Genomic DNA, 27,698 nt, shown 5'->3' with positions numbered 1-27,698 from the left:
ATTTAGATAGTATTTTCCACTTCTAGAAATTTTGAATTAGAAATATAAAATATATTTTTTGAACCTAAAGAATTATCACATCACCATAATTTTCAATTTGGAACATAGTCTATTGCCTAAAGTGAGGTACATCCTTATTCTAGACTGCAATAAAATTTTTTAACACTTAAAAAAGTAGAAATTCCAGGAAAATGTGTTTTTCTCAGCAACTATCTATGAAACAAAATTTAGGCATTTGAACTGATTTGGCAGCAACATGTTTTTCTTCTGAATGTGAAATTAAATTTGTGTAATGTCATGCCAATGCTAAAATAACATCTTATACATGGAATATCATCATTTCTTTTAAAAAAAAGAGAAAAAAAACTTGGTTACTTATTTGTGAAAGGGCTAAGACATTGGTTCTCAAACTTTTATCTGCCTTAAAAAAACACCTGAGAAGTTTGTTTAAAATACAGATTCCCAGGCCCTGCCTAACCAATTCTAATTCAGTGAATCTGTGGTGGAGCCCATATTCTAGGCAGTTCTAATACAGGTGATCCACAGATCACATTTTGAGAAACAAGGGGCTAATATATGCTAAACTCACAGTGTTACAAGTGCTAAAGGAAGTAACATAACATAGAGATTCAAGAGCATAGACTTGAAAATTAGCAAGATGCCATCTAGAATCTGGGTGGTCTTGGACAAGTTACTTATCCTCTCTGAGCCCCTGTTTCCTGTTAATTTTTTTTTAAAGGCTGATGAAACCTATTTCAGAAGGTTATTGGGAGTCTAAAATATATTGCTACAGATATAGTTAAAATTTGTGTAAGAGTACTTAGCACAGAGCCTGGCAGAGGCTTAGTGCTCAATATGAAAGTAGCTGCCATCAGTCATAGTAGTGGTTTTATTATTTATTATTGTTTCTACCTTTACTTTAAAATTTTCCTTTGCTTCTAAGTAATATGCTTATCCCTCTTTCTATTATAACTCTTCTCTTCCCTCAAAACATACACTCATGCATGCATGTGCATGCTGTCTCTCCTAAGAAACGCCTGAAGAACTGGTTTGGCAATTTGTCATAAGACTGGAAAGTTGTTGGGCTTTTAATTTTGGGGGAGGGGGCGTTAATTCTTGTCTTATATAGAAAAACTAACTGATAAATGTTTCTGTGAACATTTTCACAACTAAATAAATAATTAGGAGAGAGCCTTAGGAATTTTGTTTGTCCCCCAACCCATTTAAGTTTCACTGAATTGATTTACTAGTTATATAGTTTTGTGAGGTACATACAGAAATAAGCAACTTAAGCACTGTATCTGAGAAATTTATTTTAGGACATCCATGTAAGAACCAACTTTGCAAATGTATGTTCTGCTCTTCTGTTTCATCCTGATGCTATCCTAAGAAGCTTAACCAAGATTTCATAATTTGATTTAACAAAGTATGACAATAGAGATGGATACGCATATGTGAATTGCCTCCCCTGTCCAGAGTGAAAATAAAGGTAATTTATGGAAGGATGTAAGCTGTGCTTCAACACTTTTCTCCCAGTCTTTCCAGATGGAAACATTTTTCTCAGAAAACACAGATGTTCATGTACAGAGACAACTGGGTACATACTGGTTCTTACTAAGTCTCCTCATCTTTGGGATAGAACTGTCTAATTGAATAGCAGTGAACCTAACTTTTATTGTTGTACAGACTTCCCAAAGTTCTGCTTTCAAATCATTGTTCATTCCATTGTAGAGACATTTCTAGTTCTTCTTCTAGTGGATTGTAAATTATTATGTCTTTTTTTTTTTTTTTTAGCTTTTAGTTATGCTTTTAACATTCTTCGTAGGCCTCTAGGTGCATCACATAAGAAAACTAAACATATAGTCATTGCATCTGTTCCCTGTTCCCACATGTCACTTCTAAGCTGGAATATGAAAGGGATTCATCCACTCAGAGGAGCTATTTCCTCAGGAAAAGTTTACAATAGAAATTAAGGAAAAACCATTGAGCTGATATCTATTTTTAAAATTAAATTAGATATTTTAAAATGCTTAACATTACTGATTAGTTTGTAATGCTTATCGCTGAATAGTTTTTTCTGTAAAGGTTTTTTGATTTTGTTTTAATGGGATTTGGATGAATGTTGTAGAGGGAGGAAGATTAATCAAAATTGTGTGATTATTTTTATAGCTACATAGCCTGAAAGGATAAAGTTTGTGACAAATATTTATATATAAACAGTTATTTTCCTGACAGAGTACAATGGACTTTACCACCAAAATAAGATTATATGAATTCATTTTCTCCCTTGTTTTTATACTGATGACATTGAGTGGGAGATGATACGTGAATTCACAGTACACAGAATTATGAACATCTGACTTGTGAGTGTCCTCTGCATTTACTGACTGGTTTTATACTTTACCCACCCAAAGCCACCCAACTCCCCCAATGCCAGTTCACTATGAATTGATAGCACCACTTGGTGGCCAAAGCTAGGAGTTGAGTAAAGTGCCAACATTTCTTCCCCACCAGCATATTATCCTCCATTAGACATTTCTGAGCTGGCCTCGGTCATAGCTGTATCTGTTATTCTCTCAAGGTATCTAGCTCTTTAAGGAAAGTTCAAAATGTAAGTCAGTATACTACCAAAGCAATCTACAGATCAAATGCAATCCCTATCAAATTACCACTGGCATTTTTCACAGAACTAGAACAAGAAATTTTCCAATTTGTATGGAGACACAAAAGACCCCGAATAGCCAAAGCAATCTTGAGAAAGAAAAACGGAGCTGGAGGAATCAGGCTCCCTGACTTCAGACTATACTACAAAGCTACAGTAATCAAGACAGTATGGTACTGGTACAAACACAGAAATATAGATGAATGGAACAGCATAGAAAGCCCAGAGATAAACCCACGCACCTATGGTCAACTAATCTATGACAAAGAAGGCAAGAATATACAATGGAGAAAAGACAGTCTCTTCAATAAATGGTGTTGGGAAAACTGGACAGCTACATGTAAAAGAATGAAATTAGAACACTTCCTAACACCATACACAAAAATAAACTCAAAATGGATTAAAGACCTAAATATAAGGCCAGACACTATAAAACTCTTGGAGGAAAACATAGGCAGAACACTGTATGATATAAATCACAGCAAGATCCTTTTTGACCCACCTTCTAGAGTAATGGAAATAAAAACAGAAACAAACAAATGGGACCTAATGAAACTTAAAAGCTTTTGCACAGCAAAGGAAACCATAAAGAAGATGAAAAGACAACCCTCAGAATGGGAGAAAATAGTTGCAAATGAAGCAACTGACAAAGGATTAATCTCCAAAATATACAAGCTGCTCATGCAGCTCAATATCAAAAAAAAAACCCAATCCAAAAATGGGCAGAAGACCTAAATAGACATCTCTCCAGAGAAGACATACAGATTGCCAACAAACACATGAAAAGATGCTCAACATCCCTAATCATTAGAGAAATGCAAATCAAAACCACAATGAGGTATCACCTCACACCGGTCAGAATGACCATCATCAAAAAATCTACAAACAATAAATGCTGGAGAGGGTGTGGAGAAAAGGGGACCCTCTTGCACTGTTGGTGGGAATGTAAATTGATACAGCCACTATGGAGAACAGTATGGAGGTTCCTTAGAAAACTAAAAATAGAACTACCTTATGACCCAGCAATCCCATTACTGGGCATATACCCTGAGAAAACCATAATTCAAAAAGAGTCATGTACCACAATATTCACTGCAGCACTATTTACAATAGCCAGGACATGGAAGCAACCTAAGTGTCCATTGACAGATGAATGGATAAAGAAGATGTGGCACATACATACAATGGAATACTACTCAGCCATAAAAAGGAATGAAATTGAGCTATTTGTAGTGAGGTGGATGGACCTAGAGTCTGTCATACACAGTGCAGTAAATCAGAAAGAGAAAAACGTATATGCTAACACATGTACATGGACTCTAAAAAAAAAAAAGGTTCTGATGAACCTAGGGGCAGCACAGGAATAAAGATGCAGATGTAGAGAATGGACTTGAGAACATGGGGAGGGGGAAGGGTAAGCTGGGACGAAGTGAGAGAGTAGCATTGACATACACACTACCAAATGTAAAATAGATAGCTAGTGGGAAGCAGCTGCATAACGCAGGGAGATCAACTTGGTGCTTTGTGACCACCTAGAGGGGTGGGATAGAGAGGGTGGGAGGGAGGCTGAAGAGGGAGGGTATATGAGGATATATGTATGCATATAGCTGATTCATTTTGTTATACAGCAGAAACTAACACAACATTGTAAAGCAATTATACTCCAATAAAGATGTAAAAAAAAAAGATGCAGCTGTAGAGAATGGACTTGAGGACACGGGGGGAAGGGGAAGCTGGAACGAAGTGAGAGTAACATTGACATATATACACTACCAAATGTAAAATGATGGCTAGTGGGAAGCTGTAGCATAGCACAGGGAGATCATCTTGATGCTTTGTGATGACCTAAAGGGGTAGGTTTAGGGAGGGTGGGAGGGAGGCTCAAGAGGGAGGGGATATGGGGATATATGTGTACATATAGCTGGTTCACTTTGTTGTACAGTAGAAACTAACACAACATTGTAAAGCAATTATACTCCAATAAAGATGTAAAAAAAATAAAAATAAAAATTTAAGTCAAGGATGATACTTAGGCTGGTATTATTTTTTTAATTAAAAATGAGTTTTTATAAATTTCATTGATTTAAAAATATAAATAGTTTTTTGTATGGGGGGTGTGAATAACCTACCACATAAATAAATTATTAAAATAGTCAAAAATATTTTAATTTCTCATGAGGATAAAATGAAAGGGAGCCAAAAATTTTTAACTTTTAATATTTGTTTTGACTCATGTGCTTATTTTGAATCTAAGTAAAAGGTTAAAGAAAGTTATACTGAACATTGCAAAATTGTCAGCATAGACTAGGTAGCAATTTTGCTGAATTCTGAAATATATAATATTAACAGGAACATCATGAGGACTAAATAGATTTGGAGTTGACCATGACTTTGGGTGGGAGTGTAGATTGTGTTTTATTTTATTTTATTTTTTTAAGATTTATTATTTATTTATTTTATTTATTTTTTAGTTGCGGTGGGTCTTAGTTGCAGCATACGGGATCTTCGTTGAGGCTTGTGGGATCTTTTGTTGTGGCTTGTGGGCTTCTCTTTAGTTGTGGCGTGCGGGTTTTCTCTTCTCTAGTTGTGGTGCACAGGCTCCAGGGCTCATGGGCTCTGTAGTTGTGGCGCACAGGTTCCAGAGTGCCTGGGCTCTGTAATTTGCGGCACTCAGGCTCTAGTTGAGGCACTCAAGCTCAGTAGTTGTGGTACACAGGCTTAGTTGTCCCGCGGCATTTGGGATCTTAGTTCCCTGACCAGAGATCGAACCCGTGTCCCCTGCATTGGAAGGCGGATTCTTTACCACTGGACTGCCAGGGAAGTCCCTAGATTGTATCTTAGATGTGATTGCTCTGACCTTTTTTTAAAAAAATTTTGGCTGCACTGCATGGCACGTGGGATCCTTGTTCCCCGACCAGGGATAGAACCCACACCCCCTGCAGTGGAAGCGTAGAGTCTTAACCACTGGACCACCAGGGAAGTCCCCTGCTCTGACCTTTTTTAAGTGAGCTGTAGCTTTGAAGAAAAGGGAGAGGATATACAACACAACAGAAGGACATATAACTGACTGCTGGAGCTTGGATTATATGATTTATGCCAGAATCTGAGAGGGGGTATTGGGGAACATGGTGTTCTTCAGTCGAAAGGTTATCTAAAAATTTATATCATGATAAAGGGCAAATTGAACATGTCCTGGGAATTAAGTTGAGGAGAAATCTGAAAATTATTTTTGGTAATTCTAGAGATTCTGAGAGTCACATTAGATTTTTATTTTCTCTGAATTTCTGACTGAAGGAATTGCTATTAGCAAGAGAACCTTTGGAATAGACTTCACAGTACATGTGTAACCTTGGAAAGGAGACTGTCTCCTGGAGGGTTTGCATTTGAGTAGCTCTTTTAAGAGAAGAAAAATGGATAATGGGTAGTTGCTGGGCTTCCATACTTAAGGGGAATTAAAAATATGAAATGATGGTAGGATACATTTTGGTTGATTGGTCCAATAAAGTAGATATGTAAAGATATTAGAAATGTCATGCTCAATGGCACTAACATCTTAAGACTTGCACCAAGTTGCCCAGTATGTTTACTTCTGTGAGTAGGCCTATCTGGTGCTTGCACAGGCAGTCGGAAAAACTGTGAGACCTTGCCAGGAGGAGTCACCATGCCTTACTCCCATCGGTAATCCTAGGAATCAGACAGCAGGGAGGTTCCTGAAGCTTGAAGAATGTGGCTCAGTACTGCTGTGTGTGTGTGTGCGTGTGTGTGTGTGTGTGTGTGTATTGTATATATAAGGGTGTGTGTGTGTGTGTGTGTGTGTCGAAACGGAGGGAATATAGCAACCACCATTATACTACTTGTATAGCATATATTATACGCCAGGCACTATTCTAAGTACTTTACATACATTAACTCGCTTAACCTTCACAAGACCCTATGAAGTAGTTTTATTATCTTCACTTTACAAATAAGGAAACTGAGGCATAGGGAGATTAAGTAATTTACCCAAATTGCCACAGCTTTTAAAGAGCAGAGGTGGAACTTGAATGCACTCTGATGATATCATGGTAGGCAGAGTATTCTTTTTTTTTTTTAAACGTCTTTATTGGAGTATAATTGGTTTACAATGTTGTGTTAGTTTCTGCTGTATAACAAAGTGAATCAGCTATATGTATACATATATCCCCATATCCCCTCCCTCTTGCATCTCCCTCCCACCCTCCCTATCGGACCCCTCTAGGTGGTCACAAAGCACTGAGCTGATCTCCCTGTGCTATGCAGCTGCTTCCCAATAGCTATCTGTTTTATATTTGGTAGTGTATATATGTCAATGCCACGCTCTCACTTCATATCAATTTACCCTCCCCAATCTCCGTGTCCTCAAGTCCATTCAGGCAGAGTATTCTTGTTTGGCCATTTTTATTGAAGGATGCCTCAAATGCTCAAATGGAATCAGCATAGCTTGTAGTTGCCCAAGAAGTAGACAGGTATCCCTGGAATCCCCTGTTTCTTGAAGACATCATACACCAACCTGTAATTCAAGGATCATATAGACATATCTGCATAGGAAGAAAGGCTGACTCCCCTTGACACCCCTTGATGCACTGCTCTGAGATCATTGTTAAGTCTCAGTGACCTACATGGGAAGAGTAAACAAAATCACCTCTGCTAATGGATGAACTTGTTTGTTTATCAGAGGTCAGAAGGTTTGCTTTCTGTTTTGGGGCTTTGTTTTGCTTTGTTTTTTTCTGCTTTGCTCATCAGAGCCATTATGAAGGCTTTGTCAAGGTTGGCCTGAATTCTAATTAAAGGGCCCATTCTGGTAAGACTGGTTACCTATGAGTGTCACGTAGGATGACTAAGAATGGTGGTTCACAAGACAGACTGCCTGGATTTGAGGCCTAGTTCCTCCACTAACTATTACTTTAGGTAAGTTAGATAACCTTATTAAATATTTGATGTTATTATCATAATAATCATTATTATTATTATTCCCAGTCTGTGAGAAAGTTATTGGTTCTCAGTCATCTGGTGAGGGAGATATATGACATAGAGCATCTTTGAGACACTCTTCTTTCCAAGACTTCAGGAAGCAGCACTGTGGACACAAGTCCATCATGAATGTCTCTGTGTCCTGGTGAAGAGAATGGCTCCACTGGGGAGGTTAAGGAGCGCTGGGTGAGGTAGTATAATGCTGAAACTCACGCTAGTCACCTGGCCTGGTCTTGCAAAGCAACATTCGTTACATTTGATTTAAAATGTTGTGTAATTGTTGATGTTGTGTGCAAGTTAAAAGACTGATGGAGATGGCTCTGCAGTGTCCTACTTTCATTAGGCTTCTCTGTTTAGAGAATGAACGTGGCTGCAGGCTAGGAGGGGATAGGCCTAATTCCCTTCAGCTCTCCCTCACTGAGTAAAGATTTTTAAGAAGGTACATAAAGAAGGATATATCGAAGTGTTGCCTGGTTACCTGAACCCCCAAGCATGATCAAACAAGGTGTAGGGAGGAAGAGGAAGTTACTGTGTGTGTAGCACACTGGGGATTGGGGGTTGAACTCATCCCTTACTGGAAACTGGAGGCTCTGGGGACACCCTGGTATGATTTTTTAAGGACATTTAAAGACTTTAAGCAACACAGGGTTACCTAAAAGAGTAGCTGACAGAAACTTTTTATCAGAAGCCTATTTGGAGCATATCTGCCTGGTTTGTCCTTCTGTATTTTAAAAATTATATATATTTTCCAAACTTTCAACAAAATCAAATCTCATTCTCACCTGGCATTTAGTAAATCATCTTTTTTATCTATATTGCCAACTTCATAAGCCGATTTAATGATGCTCTGCTTTTAACATCAAAATCTCTCTATAAGGACTTTCCTGGTGGCGCAGTGGTTGGGAGTCCGCCTGCCGATGCAGGGGACACAGGTTCCTGCCCCGGTCTGGGAAGATCCCACATGCCGTGGAGCGGCTGGGCCCGTGAGCCATGGCCACTGAGCCTGTGCTCCGCAACGGGAGAGGCCATAACAGTAAGAGGCCTGCGTACCGCAAAAAAAAAAAACAAAAAAACTCTCTATAAAAATGATGAAAACTTATTATCTCGATGAAGCTTTTTTGCTTTATAAATATTTGGTTTTTCTTGTTGAGGGCCTTCTTTTCTTAAAATTATATCAATTTGTGCTTCAAATTGTCTTTTTTTTTTTTCTTTATTTTGATAACTAGTAAACTTTTAGATGTGTTCTATTAGTCTATAATTTTCAATCTTAAAATTTACCTCTTTCATTTTTGGATATTAAGTAGTATTTCATGATCTACTTTGTTCTTCTATCTCTAAAACCCATTGCAAATAACTAGACTGTCATTACCTGGAGCACAACCACATTATTGTGTCACCATAGCTATGGCTGTCTTTTGTATGCAACTATGACACTGCTGACCCAAAAGGACATTCACTTTGTTTTTCCAGCTGCAAAGATGAATTTCTGCTTATTCACCCACATTTTTCACCTATCTCGCTTATGACCAATGACATCCTAATTATACTAACTATAGACTTTGATATCACTAACGAAGATTTAAAATATAATTTGTGTCCAAGGAATTGTTTAGAAATTTATCCTCACTCAGCTATCCCTGATTATGTGTCTGTCTCCACACTAGACGGATAAGCCCTTTTGAGGGCACCGACCACATCTTGGTCATCTTTCTATCTCCAGTTCTTGGCTCAGTGCCGCACATGCCATTATCACCCTCTTCATGATCGTCATCATAGCTAGCATTTTTAGTTGTGGGCACTGTGCTAAGGACTTTACACAGATTTTCTCATTTAATTCCTCCATCAACCATATGAGGTAAGTAATATGATTATACTTACAGAGAAGGAGAAACTGATGTTTAGAGAGGTTAATTGGTCTAAGATCAAAGGGTTCAGTCAATTTTTTTTAACTGAACTGGAAGAAAGCCGTTTGAGATGCAGATTCAATGTTCATCTTATTTGCATCGTATTCCAAACAACAGACCTAAGCAGCCACAGAAACTATAGATGGTATACAGTTATAAATTATGCTTGGCCCTACCAGAATTTATAGTCTTATCTGCAGGAGTTTCTCAGAATTAATGTAAGTAAACATTCATAAAGGTAGTCCTTAATTTATAAGAGGTCTTTATTCTAAAGTTCACTTCCGAGTCAGTTGCTTTTCCATAAAGTACTTAAATTACGGATTGAGTTCCCAGACCACCACATAAAAAACTGTGTGCCCAAATGGCCTTAAAAAAGATAAACCCCTGTTCTCCCAATGAGAAGATCTCCCCCAGAAATTTTGACCTTCTTCAATATATAAAACTTTAGTAATAGCTCTTGTAACATTTAATTTATCTATATATATGTATTTAAAATCACATCTTAAAATACATTAATCTAGAAATATTGTTTCTCTCCACTCCCACTTTTCCAGAAATAATTTTATTCAACTCTTAATGCTCATCTTTAACATTAATATCTCTGTCACTTCTAGGGCCACTCTCTAAAGTCATTTCCATGACATGACAGCAAGAAGGCTCTAGGAGAGGGAGGGGGTAGAGAAGAGTCTGCCAGGTGCAGGCCAAACAAAGGGGGCTTCAAGAAAGGGGAGACTGGCAGGGGAAGCTATCCATCTGTAAGTGGCTCACAATTCAAGTTTTCCCCTTATTGGAGGATGCCCAGTTGATCCTCCAAGTAGACAGTAGTCTGTTTGGTTGAATGATGCATATAAAAGTGATTCACTGTATTTTATCCCATTTTACAAAGTATGTTAAATGCAACTTGAAAAATAAATACAGTTTCAGAGTTCTGTTCTGAGTGTTTTGACTTCAGCCAAATGTCTGTCTGTCAACAGTCAAGATAGTCATGCATTACCTGAAATGTGGGTAACTTTTAAAGGCTAAGAGCACTGAAACGTTATGGAAGCAACTCCATCCCACATGTAATTTTTTAAATATACTAGACTGTAAGTAAATATAAAGAATTTGATTGGTTGTGAATTTTCCCATGATGATAACTTTCATACTTTTTAGTTTATTTTTTACTGTATTAAGTTTGTGCTTAATTTACCTTTTGAGAAATTAAGCACTGACCTTTGGCATAAAAAGTCTGTTCAGACTCTATTAAGAAGTTGGCACAAGAAGATTGCTGTTAATTTCTGGCCTTTAGAAATAGCATTTTCTTTTGTATAAGTCTAAGGAGGAAGAGCTTTGGTGAAGTTGTCTATACCTCCTCCTGCATAGGTATGTCCATAGAAGTCTGTCAGAATCTATCTGTAGAGAGATGTTGCCCTGAATCTCTCCCCACATTCTGTTTTACTAAATGGGTAAATAAAAGATGTGTTTATTTTGAGAGAATGTGTTAGTTTTTATTTTACTTCAACAAAAGAAGACAGGATTTTTTCCCCAAAGTTTATATTCTTAATACTATAACAAATATATCATGCTGACCAAATAGTTTTAAGACAATTGCTGAAGACATCAATAAGGATTATGAGATTCTTCGTATACATTGATTGCTGTTAGAGGATTTTGTTAGTGTAGAAACATTTATCAACTGTTTGCTCATATAGTAAAATTTGTTTTCATAATAAAGCTCTATTTCCTAAACTTAAAATATTTTCTAAAACTGGAGCACTGGAGTCCTGTAATGATGTTGGCTTTGGAGTTCATGTCTCCATGACCCTCTATAACTGCAATAAATTAATCTTTCTCATCCATTAAATAAATCTACCAGACTTCACCTCCTTTGTTATTAAAATGTTTGTCTAGTATCAGTTAGTTGGATACCTTCATGTGTATCTCTATTGTAATATACTAAATCTTTCAGAGGTCATCATATATGTGTAATCATACCATAGGGACAATTTGTAATGGTAACTTTGTTGTTTTTATGTTTGGTTTGTCTTTGCTACGTTGTGTCCTTTAAGGGCCATGTGTGATCACTAGTCAGCCATCTCCACTATGGAGCTATGGCAAGATTTCAGCATTATTTAATGTTTTCATAGTAGAAAATCTTGAATTTGTGTATATGTTTCAACAGTGCCTTCATTTCTGTGTTTTCTTTGTTTCCCATTGAATTCCTCTTCTTTTCAGCTAAAATTGTATTGTTCCTTATTTTGCATTTATATAAGAATGCACTGTCTGAAAATATATCTTTTTAAATAGACAATAAGCTTATGGTGAAAGATTAATTAGGAAAGGTTAACTAGTAGACAGTTTTTGAAAACATAACTCATAATTTCAGATTTTTAACATCACTTTCCTCTTGTTCATTTTAAAATTTACATTGAAAATGCTGCTTTGGAAAAAACAAATGAAAACTACATACATATTCCTGGGTGAAGAAATGAATTCTTAAGTTAAATTAAATCTTAACTTTAAATCATTTTGGGAGGGAGGAGATGGAATATAAAGGCAGTTGTCAACCAACATTTATTAAGTATTTATACTACATGTAGTGCTATATTATGCTGCTTTGTGTTAAGTGGTTTTTGTTAACTATGTGATAGGAAGAATGATTTGAAGTCATATTTACATATTACTTTTCCTGCTATTTTCATTACTCTTCATTATTTAATATTTTTATAAATCATACTTGGCTATAATAATTGATTAAAAGATAAAACTGACAATAAGAGATTGTGATGTCAGAAAGACGTTACATTCCACAAGGCAAAATAAAAAACAGAATTCTTTAAGGAAACAAAGTAGAAAAAAAATTACCAGAGACGATATTAGTCAATTCTTTAAAATGTTAAGGTGATGTTTTTATTGGTAGTATATTTATAATAAACATGAGGCACTCTGTTTTAAAATATAGTTTAACAACCCAGCCATGCTTTCACATTTTAGTCACTGTGTACTGAACTGTAGTATTTTTTCATTTTTTAAATTTCAAAATGGTCTTCAATAATACAGGTCTTGAACTTTTCAGTTCATAAAACTGAAAAAAATTTAAGATTTAAAGTATCAGTATTGACTCTAAGGTGATAAAATTGCAGTTGTGATTACAAATTAAAGATAATTTTGAAAGAGAGGTAGTTAACTAGGTGAGTTTAAACAAGATAAAATGATTTATGGCCATTTTATAAAATAATGACAATCTTCATTTTAAGCTACAGTGTAAAGTGCTTTATTCTGAGATTATGTATTGTGTCAGAAGCTAAAACTGCCTTTTTTATAGCAGTGCCAGAATACAACCTCTTTTTCTTTTTGCACTAACAAGACTGCTTTACCACCACAGCCCACTCTAAGTAATTAAATCAATCCTTTGTACTTACCGTATTCTCCTCTAGTGACGGTACTAGATCTGATTATATGCTTCATGCATATTCAAAGTACCGCACTGACAGCTCTTTAATGAGCTCTTACTTAATCAGTATGAACAATGTTCATCTTGTTCTTTTTTTCCTCATGCATTAGAGCTAGGAATAGTTGGGAAAAATGAAACATCCAGCATTCATTTGAAAAATATATTGTACTTTGAAAAGTGTCTAAGCTGAGGAAGTTGCATTCTGCCCTTTAAAAGTCTGATGGACAAATTGGATTACTAGTATTGGATTAAATAACAAATGGTTAGAGGAGAAATGAGAAAAGCACACTGTGATCACAGGCTTTAATATTTTTTGTTACTTATAAAGCTAAAGGGGTCTTTAACCAGTTATTAAAGTCAGGATTAATTTGTAATGGTTCAACTTACTGGCTTTTAAAAGCTTTTTAAATTAAAAAAATTTTAAATCCCTAAAAACAATAGTGTAATGATGTATTAGAAGAAAATTTAATTTTTTTATTACTGGGCTAAGTATAGATTTCCATCACTGTGTACTATCTCAGATAAGGAGTTAGTGATACAGAATTGATTTAACCTCAAATATGTTTTTTTCAGTTAATTTATATAATCTATGTAGCACTGAATAATATGTCTTTAAATATTTCTTATTGTTTGGCTTATTCCCTTTTTAATCATGAGACTCTTCTCATTTCCTAACAATTAGGGGAGGTGGATCTTTTATTCTTATGTAGAAATCATAGGCATGAGTTAAACTGAAAATAACACAGTACCACATCAATATTGTTATTCTCAAGGAAGCAGTCTTCCATTGAAGAAAATGATGCTAATTTAAAAATAGGCTAGTTGCTTCTAGTCTTATTGCCTGAAAGCCTCAATTACAGGTTAGGTTAAACTCAAAACAAAGTTTTAATATGTGTATATTTTTAGAAACCACTTAGGTTATGAATGTAAGAATTAAGTCTTTAATCAGAAAACAAAATATCATAAAAACTGCACCTATTAATATTGCACACATGTGTCATTTCAGTGATCAAAAAGGCCTTCACCAGGGTACAATTGGCCTTTTTCCAAATTGCAAGCTTTTTCTCAGCTTTTTCTTTTTACTCTTTCTTCTTTTGTTGCTACCCAGGGATTTGTGCCTATCGCAGCCTATATCACATGACCAGTGTCAAGACATCACATGGTCCAAAGTGAATACAAAACCAGCTACCCTAAAAGAGAGATTAAAAATGCTGTAAAACAATAAAGACTTTTTGTTCATACTCAAAGAATCTATCCTAGATCTGCTTCATACCATAAAGTTTAACAGACTTTAAGGAAAGCACATATCCTCTCACTATTTTCCCTAATAATGAACAGCAGATATCTGTTTTACAGGGATGCTCAGAAATACATGTTTAATCTTTTGCACACAGATTAGCTCTTTATTTTAGATGTTCATTCTAAAGATTTTTTCAGATTTCTCAATGTGGAAACAGTTAAATAAATTATGGTTCATCCATAATTTATGCAATATTTAAAAAGAATGAAGTAGATCTTCAAACAGCATGACAACAACAAATCACAGGGTCCTTATGTTAAAGAAACCTGTATGTGTCTAGATAAGGTATATACCTGTATGTGATAGACATAGCTACGTATGCGGTCTGGAAGAAGATACACTAAACTGCAATAGTACTTCTGGAGAAGGGAGGTGGATGGGGGAATTGGAGAGGGTGGGGGTGGTGAAAGAGGCCTTGGCTTTTTACTCAATTATACCTCTGTATTGTTTGAATATTTTTTAATGGACTGGTAGTGTGTTTGAAAGTTAAAAGAAAATATCTCACTTAGGAAGAAAATAAAACTTAGGAAATTGACTAGGCTATCAGTCTTTGCCTGGGATATTTAAATTTTTAGTAGATATTTAAGTTAACCCTATGAATCTATCTAGAAGTTGGACTGAAGTATTAAATAATGGCCTAGCAAAACAATAAACCAATCATGGGCGAAATTCAGAAAAAAAAAAGTCAAAGAATTGTAAATTTGACTAGATAACAATTTGAAGGGAGAGGAAGGAAGAGGGTTGGGGAATTAATATTTTTCTTGAGTGTGATTGTGGCCTACTTCTGCATGAACAATATCAAATATATGCTATATGTTATCATCCTTGATATACTGGCCTTTTGAGGGGAGGGGTGGTACAGATGATGGAATGGATATTAGGGAAAATGAATTTTAAATGTACAATCAGTAAATTTATCATCTAAAATTTTAAATCATCTCTCTGCTCAAATGTTTTCTCATTTACTGAACATTATTATGTTCATCAGGTTTTTCCACAGATAGCTCTAAGTATTTTTGTAGCCTGGTCATTTACAGTGTATTTAAAATAATTTGCAAGTGTTTACCCTGTTAGGGATGATGAGTTCTGGAATGGTATATGTATGTATACCTTTAGTTTGCTTTGGGGGAGGAAAATAAGAAAAAAAGCAAGTTGTTACAGGTGGAAGCTCTCACAAAATCTGTTGACTTCTCTGACCTTACTGGTAGTCTTATAATTCTCATAATGATTTTTCAATGTGGTTTTTAATTAATTAATTTATTTTTATCATGACCGTATGTCTGTCAGCGCCACGAGTTCCTCACTGAAACATAATAACAAGTCAGCCTCTGGGGAGGATTTAAAAGTTGGAACACTTTTTTTTTTTTAATTGTACTTAGTGTTAGTATTGTACTTAGTGTTAGTATGATCTGTAAATATGTTCGGGGGACCGAAATATACAAGCTGAATAATAGCAGCTTTAGAGATTGGCTTATGAATTTTTAAATATTGATTTCTTTTTTCAGGCCTCAGACTTTAATCTGATATTGCTATAAACAGTTTAACTTGTACTGTTGGGGTAGCTAAAATATGTTTCATGTTAAAAAGAAAAAAAACAACACTTTTGCTGAACTATTATTTGGCTTGTAAATGTCAGTAGAATAAGAAATAACTCTTCCTAAATTATAGGAAGGAACACAGAAGAAGAAGAAGCTATGATGCAGGAGTGGTTTATGTTAGTTAATAAGAAAAACGCCTTAATAAGGAGAATGAACCAGCTCTCTCTCCTGTAAGTACTTATGACTTTGCTTGTTTTTCCTACAACATTGATTAATCTTAGGCTTTCCATCATTGTCTTTTTTGGGGGTTTCATACTTATTAGGCTTAATTTTTGTTCTTTCCTTAGAGATTATATTTTATATAAAAATAAAATTTAAAATAGTATATAACCAATTTTTATCTGAAGAGTAAGAATTTTAGAGTGTTAGATACTGAAAAAATGTATTTATTATATAGAAAGCCAAGTAATATAAACAACTTTTGTGTTTAAGAAATCACTTGTGCACAAAAAGGATGTTTGGTTTATATTTAGTGGGAAAAGAAATAAAATTGAAGTTTATTTAACATCAAATTTTCAGTTAAAAATTAAAATAAGGACAAGTAACTTTGTATTCTACAAATGATGTTACCCTAAATTTAGGATAAAAGATTAATAATTTACACAGAAGTGACCTTTTTATGATTGCAAGAATTACAGTAAAATGGAGACTAGACCAAATGTAAGCATTTTCAGTCTTTAGCATTTAGTTCATATAGGACTTAATGCTTGTTCCCTTTTATCACTAACAATGTTCTTATATTATGCCACCTAGTGTGGGAAGAAGCAGGCTTACATGTTTTATTTTAGTGAAAACCTCTATTTTTGTCATTTCTGCCATGCCTGAACTTGATAAAGGAGTTATGAAGAAGTGCAGAACTTAACTAATCTTGCCTTTTTAATTGTCTCTATATTAAATTTTCACTGGTGGTACTTTCATGTTTCTTGTACTCTTTTCACACGGAGTTCTAGACAAAAAAGTGTTTATTGCAAATTATGACAAATATTCTACAAAATAACCTTATACCTGGCACTTAATACAAGAAGCATTGAAGATTGAGGCTACTTATCCACAGATTAAAATATACTTCTGTGCAATTCAAAATTGAAGGAGAAAATAGCACTATTAAATATTCAACCTGAGGAAGGTTTTAGGTTTGTGTATCATTTGTTTTGAGTGGCTTAAAGTTAAAGAGAACAGTCAGTTATGAGTCCTAAAATCAATGTAACCTAAAGGTTCTTTTAAGTGTTTAATGATTTAGTAATTAGCATATTGATGAACTTTTGCAACTTGCCTAGGGAAAAAGAACATGATTTAGAGCGACGATATGAGCTGCTGAATCGGGAATTGCGGGCAATGCTAGCCATTGAAGGTAAGAGATGCCATGGCCAAATGAGGTGTTTGAGGTGTCAGTTGTCAAAGAGATTTAAAGAGTGTAATACACTTCTGGTCTCACTAGGTGTGGTCTGACTAAGGACCTACAGGAATTGCAAATAAATGCCTTAGAGTCAGAAACCAATAGTCATGTAAAACCTAAGGACCCTAATTCAGATCATCGTTATGCTTGCTATTAAACATAAAATTGTCTTAACTTTTGTCTGTAAGCTTAAATGTCTGTTAAATGGAAAATATAACTAGTTAAATGATTTCATTACATTTTGCTATGTGCAAGGTAAAGAGGTTTGAGAAAGATCTATCATTTTGATTTTTCATGTTCATACTCTAAATTTTACCTTAATATTTAATTGATGTCAACACAAATATGTAACTGTCCAGTCTGCTATAGTTCTTAAAATTCCAGCTCCTATTAAGTGAATAATCAGGCAAAGATTCCAGCATATGAGATAAATGCAACACTTTTACACTTTATATAAAGATTTTAAATGAATTACATATATAATAATCCTAAGCATGGTTCATAATATCAATAAACATCAGCTAGCTTAACTATGGCATTTACTATATATGCTTATTTTTTTAAAATTCTTACTATTTTAGAATGCTGTCCTCCATATACCTCTTAGTTGAAAATGTCTTAGAGTTCAAAGATGTCCACTGAAAAGCTAATCCTTTGGGCTCTGTAAAATGGACCTTTTGTCTAATCAATGCAAGTGGATTTTACTATTCTATATTGACCTCTTAACGCATTGACTGTCCATTGTAATTTCTTTCTTCACCTGATAAGTTACCTGATCCATAAGAAGTCAATTCTAATTAGTTCAGAAACTGGGAATTTAAGTTTGTAAGAGAAAGACAAATGAAACCATAAGTTTTTAAATATTTTAATTAATATTGTTAGTAAATAAAATACATGCTATTTATCTAAGTTGTATCTTATACATTTATAGAAGTTTTATTCTTACTTTTATATTCCTAATCTCATTTGATAAATATGACTAACAACATTTGTATATCCTAATTTAGAAATTAGATTTACTTTATTTAAAAGGCTTTCAGATAGCTAATTTCCTTCAAGTGGCTATCAAATTATATCACTAACAATGACTATAAAATTTGACAAAATTATTTAAGAAGTTCTGTGAAACTTGCCACTGAATAAAATGTACAAATATACTAAATGGTGTTTTTCCTCTTGATATAATTTTTGTAGTCATGGTATAGTCTTTAAAAGAGATTGGAAAGCTAAATAGTCATTTGAAAAGTAGGTATAGCAAATACTATTTATATGGTATATATATATGTATGTATAATATAAAATGTGTTTGTATATAGTATGTATAACTCATTATACAATTTATTCTTTATAGATTAATTATATATTATACTCAATACAGAGTATTACAATGTTTAAAAATTTACTTTCTCATGTATAGTAAGTTAAATAATCCCTAAGATACAGCTTGATACAATACAGTTGACCTTTAAGGCAGATATTGCTTCTATCCCAAAACCAGTGTTATTACCAAATAGTACCATCTTTAAAGGAAGGCCATAATACATATAAAATATCCCAGTTTCATTGACCATCCTATCCCTATATAATAGACCTACAGTCTTAAATAATCTAACATTTTTCTGCCTGCTCCCCTTGTATACATGGAAGAGCAGTAGAAAGTAATATTTTTGAAGAAGAGAAAAAAAATTAATGTTTTTCTTTTCAGACACTTTTAATACAATAGTTAATTTTTTGTGGTTTTGTTCTGTTTTATTTTTTAATTAATACTATTGTCCCATATGTGATTGTGCCTTCAATCTCTCAGCCAGTTTCTGTTGCTGGTTGAGGGGGAAAAGAGACTTGAGAAAAGAAGTAGCCTGTTGATTACAAATAAAGACACTTTCTCAGAGAGAGGCCTGTCCCATTAGCCTGGCCAATATGTGGCCTTGGCTGTCCTAGAGAGATACTGAGCATCGTGATCATCAGTTCTTTGAAGACAGTATCCTCTGAGCCAGCCCTTAGAATGGACACACATTCAGCAGTCTTTCAGAGTGTTAAAACACCACAGAAAAACACATGAACAGGCAACACTAATTGGTTTTGTTTTGCTTTCCTTTGTTTTAAAGCCCCTTCCTCTTTTCTTTCCCACCTCTTCTACTTAGTAGCCATAAGATGGTTTTCATGATAAATACACTAAAATATTTTTGAATAATCTGCTACTGCAACCATTAACTAGGAGAAAAGCACAGAATATTAATAGTCATAGTCCAGTGAAAGAAGTATTAACAACTTGGTTTGAGAGCAAAATAATAATAATAATAATAACATTCAATATATCCATTCTTCTGAGAATCCATAATCACTTTGGCCTTTTTTTTTTTCCCTGAGGTGTTTTCATTGCAGGAGTTTCACTCTACTGAGCTAAGTTGTAGGATCCCTTAAGCTAACAAGCATCTTTCAGATACTTTTCCTATCGTTTTTTTGTTCCAGATTATTTAATGCCCCCTCAGGAAAGATAAATTCATTTCTGCACACATTGGGGTGGGCTTTTGGAAAGTGGTGTGTTCATTTTCTGCACAAGAAATGGATCTTCTCTAGGATTTTGTACATCTTGATTTATTCTTGGCTTAGAGTTTGAAGTGGGTGCTCTTCTAAAGGGATTTATGCATAGGTTCACTATTTTTGTAGTTATGGCTTATATGATAAGCTTTTTATATTTAAAATCAATATGTAATCCTGTGGAGGAGCTTATCCCCTAAAACCCCATTTGTAAATCTATTTTAGCTTTGTTACACAGCACAGCCACAGTCTTCCATAGATTGATTAGGTACAGCGGTAGAATCCTATCAAATGGCCTGCTCTGATGATGATGCAAACTCTTTCAGGATTGCTAGTTGACTGGAACTAAAGATAAGACTTGACTGCAATCCCCCAATGTGCTCTTTACAAAACTAGTGTTAATTTTCATCAAAGTGCCAGGCTTATTTATAGTGGCAAGGTTGAAGGTTTACTACAAGAACTTTAGGTCCTTTCTATTAAAGTGTTTATAGGTATTTCTTTTGCCTTTTTTCCAAGGTAATTATCAACTTCAGCAAATAAACTGAATCAGGGAATGAATAATTGGCCCTATATATAAAAAAAGAGTTTTTTAGATTAACAAAACAGCTCAGTGCAGATAGACATAAACAGAATCTCTTTATTTTAACACTTTGGCTCAAATGCAGCATCAAAACTTAATCCTATTTGTTGTGAGAGGATATGGCTTTTGTAGCAAAAGTACACTGGAATCTTTAAATTAATCAGAACCCACATGGTAGTCTGTCCAAGCCAAAGTCAGTGCATCTAGCTAGCTGTTATAGGTGAGTAATCCTTTCTTAAAATGTATAACAAGTAACATATAAACTTGCATTCAGGCTTTTAAAACATGATATTACATCTAAGTGAAGCTATTTAAAGAGGGATTTTTTAATATTTAAATGTAGACCTTGAACATACAAATGTGAATCTTGATCAATTTTAAAGGTGTTATCAAATTTTTTTTAATCATCAAAATAGTTTACTTAATTTCCCAAATTAGCATTCAAATATGTGTGTGAATGTATATAAATTTACTCCTGTGAGAAAGCAAATCCAAAGTAAAAGTAGTTTTGCTAGTGTAAAATCTACTCACTGCACATAGCTATTTTCTCCACAATTTGACTATTTATTTGTAGATAGATATTATTGTAGTAATGACAAATTTAATATGAAAAATCCTATAAATTTATGCTGAAACATTTAAAATTCTAATGTCAGTTAAATTTGTGAGATGATGAAAATTACCTAAATATACATAATTTTAAAATGTTTTTGTTACAGTTATGTGAAATGTCACTATTGAGCTAGGAAAAGGTTAAGATTTTTTTCATTATTCAATACTTTATGGATTAAAAATATAAAATTGTTTCCTCTCTTATCCATATTGTTAAAACCTTATTTTTTAAAAAATTAAAGAAATCTTGATATTTCTAATTATTAATTAAAACCTTAAAAGTGACTGGTCAAGTATAGGGAAGGAATAATTTAATCAAGAAGATTATGTGTCATTAAAATTTATTTTTTCTTTAAAAGATTTTGTAATTTTCAACTTAATTATATTTTTTAAGTTTACAGTAGAGAAATTTTATTTCCCAGTAGTAAAGCTCTTATCAAAATGTTTTGGAAGTAAAGAATTATAAATTAAGCTTATAATCAGAATGATTTCTTGAGGTTGGAAATGGAAAAATCCATATTCATCAAAATTGGTAATCTTAATAATTATAAAATTTAGTTACAAATCTTTTACAAATTTAGCAGGTTTTTCTCTGAGTTAATATTTCTAGAACTACAGTTACCTGAAATTAGACTAGATGACCTTTAAGATCTTTCCAACCTGGAGAGTCTATTAATTTATCTGCTGTGTAGAATGAAACTGATTAAGAACAAGAACCAGATGAGAAAATTGTCCAGCATTCCTGACCTCAGTTGCATTTAAATCCAAGGAATAAAATTGTGATAGATATGGCTTTTCTCCAATTTTGCTGTTTCATTATTATTTTTTAAATTCTTACATTAAGAAAAAAACTTTCCATAGCAATAGTTTCTTTATTCCTCTCTATGCAATAGAATACTTCACTTCTTTTTAAATAAGAATGTAATGTGACCAATTATTTAATGTACTTATTTGTTTTGTATCGAATGTGGGTAATTAATATATGGCATGTTTAATATATATGTGTATATGTATTCGAGCTTGTAATGAAAGGAATAGTGATAAAATAGAATAAATTATTCTAGCTTTTTGCTGCTATTCTAACCTTTATTGCATGATGATGCATCTAATTTTTAATTTGTAAATACAAGATAGAATTCCCTCTAGCTCCATTTGCTTTCATAAAGCTGCTGAGCAGTTTGCTGTCTTGAATAAATTTTGCTTTGGAGGGGGTCGGGGGGATTTGAACCAGCACATTCTTGTGTGGTTTGTGAAGATTCACATGGTAACCAGCGGTGTGCATTGTTGGGTTTATCTGAATAAGCACCAGCCATGTGAGTTTTAACATGATTGCCCAGGGCAATGGAGAGAGAAGAGAGAAACCAGAAAGAATTGCACTCCTCTCTCTTTTTTGGAAAGTGCATTTGCTGGGGGAGGGGGCTACATGAGTCAGTGGCCAGGGTATTTTTTTTTTTTAAGCTGGTGTCCTGTTTCCCTCTAGGTCCTCATTTGTTCGGCTATCTGCTTCATCATCTACTTCTTCTTTTCATTGTTTACCTTCCTAATGAGGGAGGCGGGGTAGACTGGGGGTTGACTGACAGCTACAAGCCCTTACAGTCTGGCCAGAGAGCAGTTGGCTTTGGTTTCAAAAGTGCTTTAAATGTTCGATTTGGTCCTGTTTTTATTAAACGAAACTGCTGCTCATCTTAAGGAAATTATCAGACCAGCAATGATTAGGAAATATATTACTGGGGCCTAAAACCTTCAAAAAACTGCCCCTTCCCATGGAAGGAGCACTGGCCATCGGATTTTCCAATCGGGGTTTCAAAAAAGAAGTATGTAATTTTTCCTTTGCAAAAGTGCTTTGATTTGAAACCACGCAGCAAACCTCTCCAAAAGAAAACTGGCTGTGATGCGATCGAGAGCTGCAGTGTAATGTTGCAGAGCAAATTTATTTTTTACTTCAAAGAAAAATGCTAATTAGCCGATTCACTACTTTTAAAGTTATTGTGAAGCATATGGCGCCCAGTGTGAGATACATCCAACTGCTAAAATAGAGCGAAGAGGAAATTAGCGAAGAATGGGCTGTATGGGGTGAGCATGGGGGTGGGGGAGGAGGATAGGTTCTCAGGCAGATTCTCTAGCCTTTTCAGGGTGATTTTATCGCCCATCTCTGCTTCCCGCCTCCTCATTCACCCACATTCCCCCCTCACCGCTCGGGCCGACCTCTTCTGGGCCTCCAGCTCTCCCTCCCCCACTTTGGCTGACATCAGGTGCGCACCTCCGCTGGCCACCGGCGCACACCTGGTCTCTTGCAGGTTCCAGCCCAGCCCGTAGCCGTCTCCATCTATGGAAAATACTTAGAAAGTAGGGTTTTAGGGGCGAAATCCTCACCACAACGGCCAAACTCTCCGTGAAACACTAGCTAGTGGCTCTTTAATATGGTTTGCAGAGAAATAAAAGGGAACTGGAAAAGGCGGGAAGGGGAGGGCAGGGTGGGGTGGGGGACCGGGTGGGTAAGGAGCCTCCCGTCCCCTGCAGACTGGCAGAAGACCGAGGCCCAGAAGCGACGTGAGCAGCTCCTGCTGGATGAGCTGGTGGCCCTAGTGGACAAGCGCGATGCGCTCGTCAGGGACCTGGACGCGCAGGAGAAGCAGTAAGTGGGCGGTGGGGTCGGGGTCGAGGCTCTGACGCCTGCTGAGGGGCCGAGAAGTTTTCGGAAAGTTCAGTCCAGAGGTCCTGGGTGGGCCGAGGCAGCCTCCCGCTGGCCCCGCGAACCCCGTTCCCTCTGGGGCTCGGAATGCGGGGCGAGAGGAGAGTGCCGCTCTGCGCTCCAAGAAGAAAAATAATTTGGTTTCCTGTTTGACTTCCAGGGCCGAAGAAGAAGACGAGCATTTGGAGCGAACTCTGGAGCAAAACAAAGGCAAGATGGCCAAGAAAGAAGAGAAATGTGTTCTGCAATAGAAGCCAGACCACAATCTTGACCAACATTTTATTAGTCTTGGGTCCCCAGACCAGAAAAAGTCATTCTCGTTGTTGATTTAAAACTTTTAACATTTTGTTTGGCTGGATTGTACTTCTTTACCACTACCACCACCTCTTTTCCTCCCTTTTTTCCAGACAATGTACAGAACTCCGAAATAGCTTTGTTTAAGGATTGTGTGTGTGTGTGAGTTAATCATTTCCTTGAAATCATGTAAAATAGATTGCACAGACATCTTGTGAGTGATTGGTATTAGGAGTGTTCAAGAAACTGTTCAAAAAAGAAAGAAAAGAAAACTCTTCCCTCATTATTTTCCCTCATTTTTTGATGGAGGAAAATTTTAAAACATTTTTGTTGTTGTTGTTATTGTTAATAGCATAATGAGGGGTGGGAGGGGGCTTAAGAGGGAGGGATAAGGAAAATGTCATGAATGATTTTTTTCCAGTCCTGCCATATGTAACACTGAGTCTGTTACCTAAATTTTATAGTTAGATCATCTTCAATTTACTTATTAAACTGTGTTCTATTTACCAGTGGGATTTTCTGCAGTTGTTTTGCGTTTCACTATGAAGATAATAGGGTACTTCTCCTCTGCTTTCTTCGGAGGATGGCCCTTTAACGTAGCCTGAAACAAGTCCTGTGATTTGAAGTGAGCTGTAAGGATGGGATTAATTGACATGCATCACTTTACAAAGACAGTCTTATCATTTGAGAATGCGCCATCTTTTTCTCTGGATAATTATTTATTACATCTAGCTTGGTTCCTACATTTTGTTGGGTCTCAAAATTGGCTCAAGAATGGTGTTTTTATTCTGTATTGATAAAAGTCTGTCTTGCCATTATGAGTAAATCCTCCAATTAATATTTTCTTCTCTAGCATAGCGCTGTCATTTTTTTGTGAAAATGGTTATCTGTTTATTTATTACAATACTGAGTCATATATAAATTTTCAATAAAAGCAGAAACTTTCTTACCTTAAACACTGCTGCTACTTCTTTGCAATGAAAACTTGAGGAGAAGTTTTTGTATTCATAAGACTTTTCATGTGGAAAAATGGTCCTTTTGAATGCAGGGCAGGATACTGGGCTGTATTTGGAGCTGAATAAGTTTACACCACCCCAGAGGGGCCCTGCTGACACACGAATGCGAATTGAAAAGCAATTAGTCATATTTTCTTAAGCAACGTAAACTATCATCTTTTAGAGGGTCATCTCTTAATGATTTGAGGAAATTTGTGATTCCACAGCACTGAAAAAAATGTAATTTTCCATTGTTATAATTTTGCACTCATATGAGGAAGAACTATGACTTCTGATAACCGGCAAGACTGTAGATGCCGAAGTGAAAGGAAGAGGGTTATTGTTGGAGGGGAGGAGGAGGGTAAGTGTGTGCAGGTGTGTGTGTATGAGATGAGGGAAAGGGAACTTTCAACCAGAAGTTCTAAGCTACAGAAAAAACTGGCGATTTTATGGTAGTTTCCATCACTCCTCTACAGAGGTGTCTTGAAACAAAGAAAGCTCGTTCAACAAGTCTGGAGACAGAGAAAACAGTCCACTAGCATTTATAGGTTACCCTAGATCATACATACATATCTACACATATACATATATGTACATATACAGACAAATATTTATACCAATACACACAAATTCCTTTCGAAAACTATGCAGCCGCCAGTCTTTCAAAATGATAAAAGCTTCCTACGGTAGAATTTCTTCACGACAAGGATTTTAAGAAGTTATTGAAAAGTTATCAGAACTAAATGAAATCGGGTATTTGCCCTCTTTATTAGAGCAGGAGAACAGAGTGAGCTACTGCTCCCTGGGGAAGCTCTCAGATCCCGGCCCTAACCCCAGGGAAACCGGCAGACGAAAACCATCAGCCCGGAGCAGCTTGGGGCTTGGGTGACCGGCGTCACCTACTCCATTTATGCAGGATTCGGATTCGGGGAACATTCCCTCTCTCGGAGCCTCGCAGAGAGGCGGCTCCCCCAAGCCGCTCGCGACCTGCCAAGTGACAATCCTTCGCGAGCCCCAGATTTGCTGCCCGTCTCCCTGCCCCTCCTGCCTCTCAGTCCCGAGCCTCGCGGGGTTTCCATTGGGCTGCTCTGTGGCGCCCGCACGCCCCGCAGCGGCGGCGGAGCGCGGCCCCCGGGGACCATCGGGGTCAGGCCCGCGGCGAGGGCGCCGCATCCGGATTTCGTCGCGTGGTGCCCAGAGGCTGCCTCCCGGGCGCAGGCGCGAGCCCAGCACGCCTAGAGGCCGGCAATCCGAAAGCCCGCGCTACGGCAAAAGAAGCTGTGGGCCCGGGGGTCGCCGAGGAGGAGGAGGAGTGTTGGCAGCGGGCTGGCTTGGGCACAGCCCGCGGGCCGGTGCAGAACTTCCGCCCCTGGCCAGGATCCCAGGGCCCCGGAGCCAAACCCCTCCCCCTGTCCCAAGTGTCCTCCAGAGTCTGGCCCGGCCTCGAGGTCACCTGGATGCTAAAGCCAGGGCCCAGCTCCCACGCCTCCTCCCCGGCCCGGGGCCCTCGAGCTGAGTCCACGGGCCCTCCCCGGGCGAGGCCCCCTCTTCCCCTCCCCGAGCTGCGGCCGTTGCTGGAACGGTCGAGGCTTCTGGCCCAGCGTCTCTCCCACCTGGATATTTGCCTAGCGACGGCCGCCTCAGTCCTTAACGCCACATACAAGAAACTTTCATCTCAGTCTCCCCCGTCTCCACTCTCCTCCCTCTCCCCTCTTCTCTCTTTATCCCGGGGTTTTATGGGTTGAGCATTAAAAATATTCGCCTGCAATTTGGGATTAGATAAATACTCGCATTAGGGGGGAAAAATCGTGCTACTTGATACCTCCCAACTTCCCCGAGACCGCGGCAGCATCTGGAACCGAGAGCGCCCGGCTCCCGCTTGGCGGGCCCTGGGGACCGCCTGAGCACATTCCAGCGCGCACTGCCGCCCCACCTCGCCGCGCCGGACCTCGGCCCAGCGCCGCAGCTGCAGGCCAAACGGGGCCGGGAAGAGGCGGGAGTGCGAGAGTTTGCGGGACTGGGACAGGGCACGCACCCAGGCCTGGGAGGGCTAACCCAGGCACACAGCGCGCAGGCCCCGGCCGGGGTAGCGCCGGGCTAGGGACGCAGTGCCGCCGAAGCTCACCCCACGGCGCCGGCATACTCTTCCCCCTCACACTAGTGCGCTCCAGCCCGCGCCTTTCCCCAGAACCGAAAGCGGGGGTGTATTTCGTTTTTTTCCTTAAATCTCTGCACATTTCGGGGGCTCGGAGTCTTGGGCCTCGCGGACTATTCCCCGCGGGGCCCTGCGCGAGCCAAAGGTGTGTCCCCACTCGGGTCAGCGCTGCGCTCTGCGCAGTTTCTTTTCCTGTTGTCTTTTTCTTGTTCATGTTTTTCCTTTTCTCCCGTTCTTTTATTGTTTTCTCTCTCTCTTTCTCTCCCTTTTGTGAATGGGCCGCGGTGTCTTTGTTCTGGAGAGAAGCGCCCGTGTCGCCGACTTTTGTGAACCAGAGAAGGATCTTGTAAAACCTTTTCTCCTTCATACTTCCCCACTCCCACCCCTCCTCGTTTGCCCCTTTGATTAGATGTTCCCTCATCGTCAAAAAAAAAATGTAATTTCGTTAGCCTGGCGGCCACTTTCTTTGAACATTAGCTCGCTTTCAGCTCCAACTTCAATTAGAAGGAGTTGATTTTGAGAGATCAACAAAAGGACCGACCAAAGCCTT

The 27,698-nt window shown here is 37.2% G+C and overlaps 1 protein-coding gene across 13 annotated transcripts in view; it reads left to right on the top strand.

Moving 5' to 3' along the window:
* EHBP1 (EH domain binding protein 1) overlaps positions 1–24,954 on the top strand; it is a 346,379-nt gene extending 321,425 nt beyond the window's left edge. For 12 of the 13 annotated variants that reach the window (XM_067007538.1, XM_067007534.1, XM_067007532.1 and 9 more), the window contains 4 exons: positions 15,957–16,056; positions 17,164–17,237; positions 23,533–23,647; positions 23,865–24,954. In XM_067007538.1, coding sequence (XP_066863639.1) covers positions 15,957–16,056; positions 17,164–17,237; positions 23,533–23,647; positions 23,865–23,955 — 380 coding nt within the window. In that variant the 3' untranslated portion in view covers positions 23,956–24,954. Of the gene's footprint in view, positions 1–15,956; positions 16,061–17,163; positions 17,238–23,532; positions 23,648–23,864 lie in introns of those variants that run through there. The other variant, XM_067007539.1, reaches the window with a different exon arrangement.
* Positions 24,955–27,698: the final 2,744 nt, after the last annotated feature.

This window comes from Kogia breviceps, chromosome 11 (genome assembly GCF_026419965.1).
Source record: "Kogia breviceps isolate mKogBre1 chromosome 11, mKogBre1 haplotype 1, whole genome shotgun sequence".
In the NCBI taxonomy this organism is placed as follows: domain Eukaryota; kingdom Metazoa; phylum Chordata; class Mammalia; order Artiodactyla; family Physeteridae; genus Kogia; species Kogia breviceps.
The sequence above is the reverse complement of the archived record's forward strand: the minus strand, read 5'-3'. Positions and strand labels throughout refer to the sequence as shown.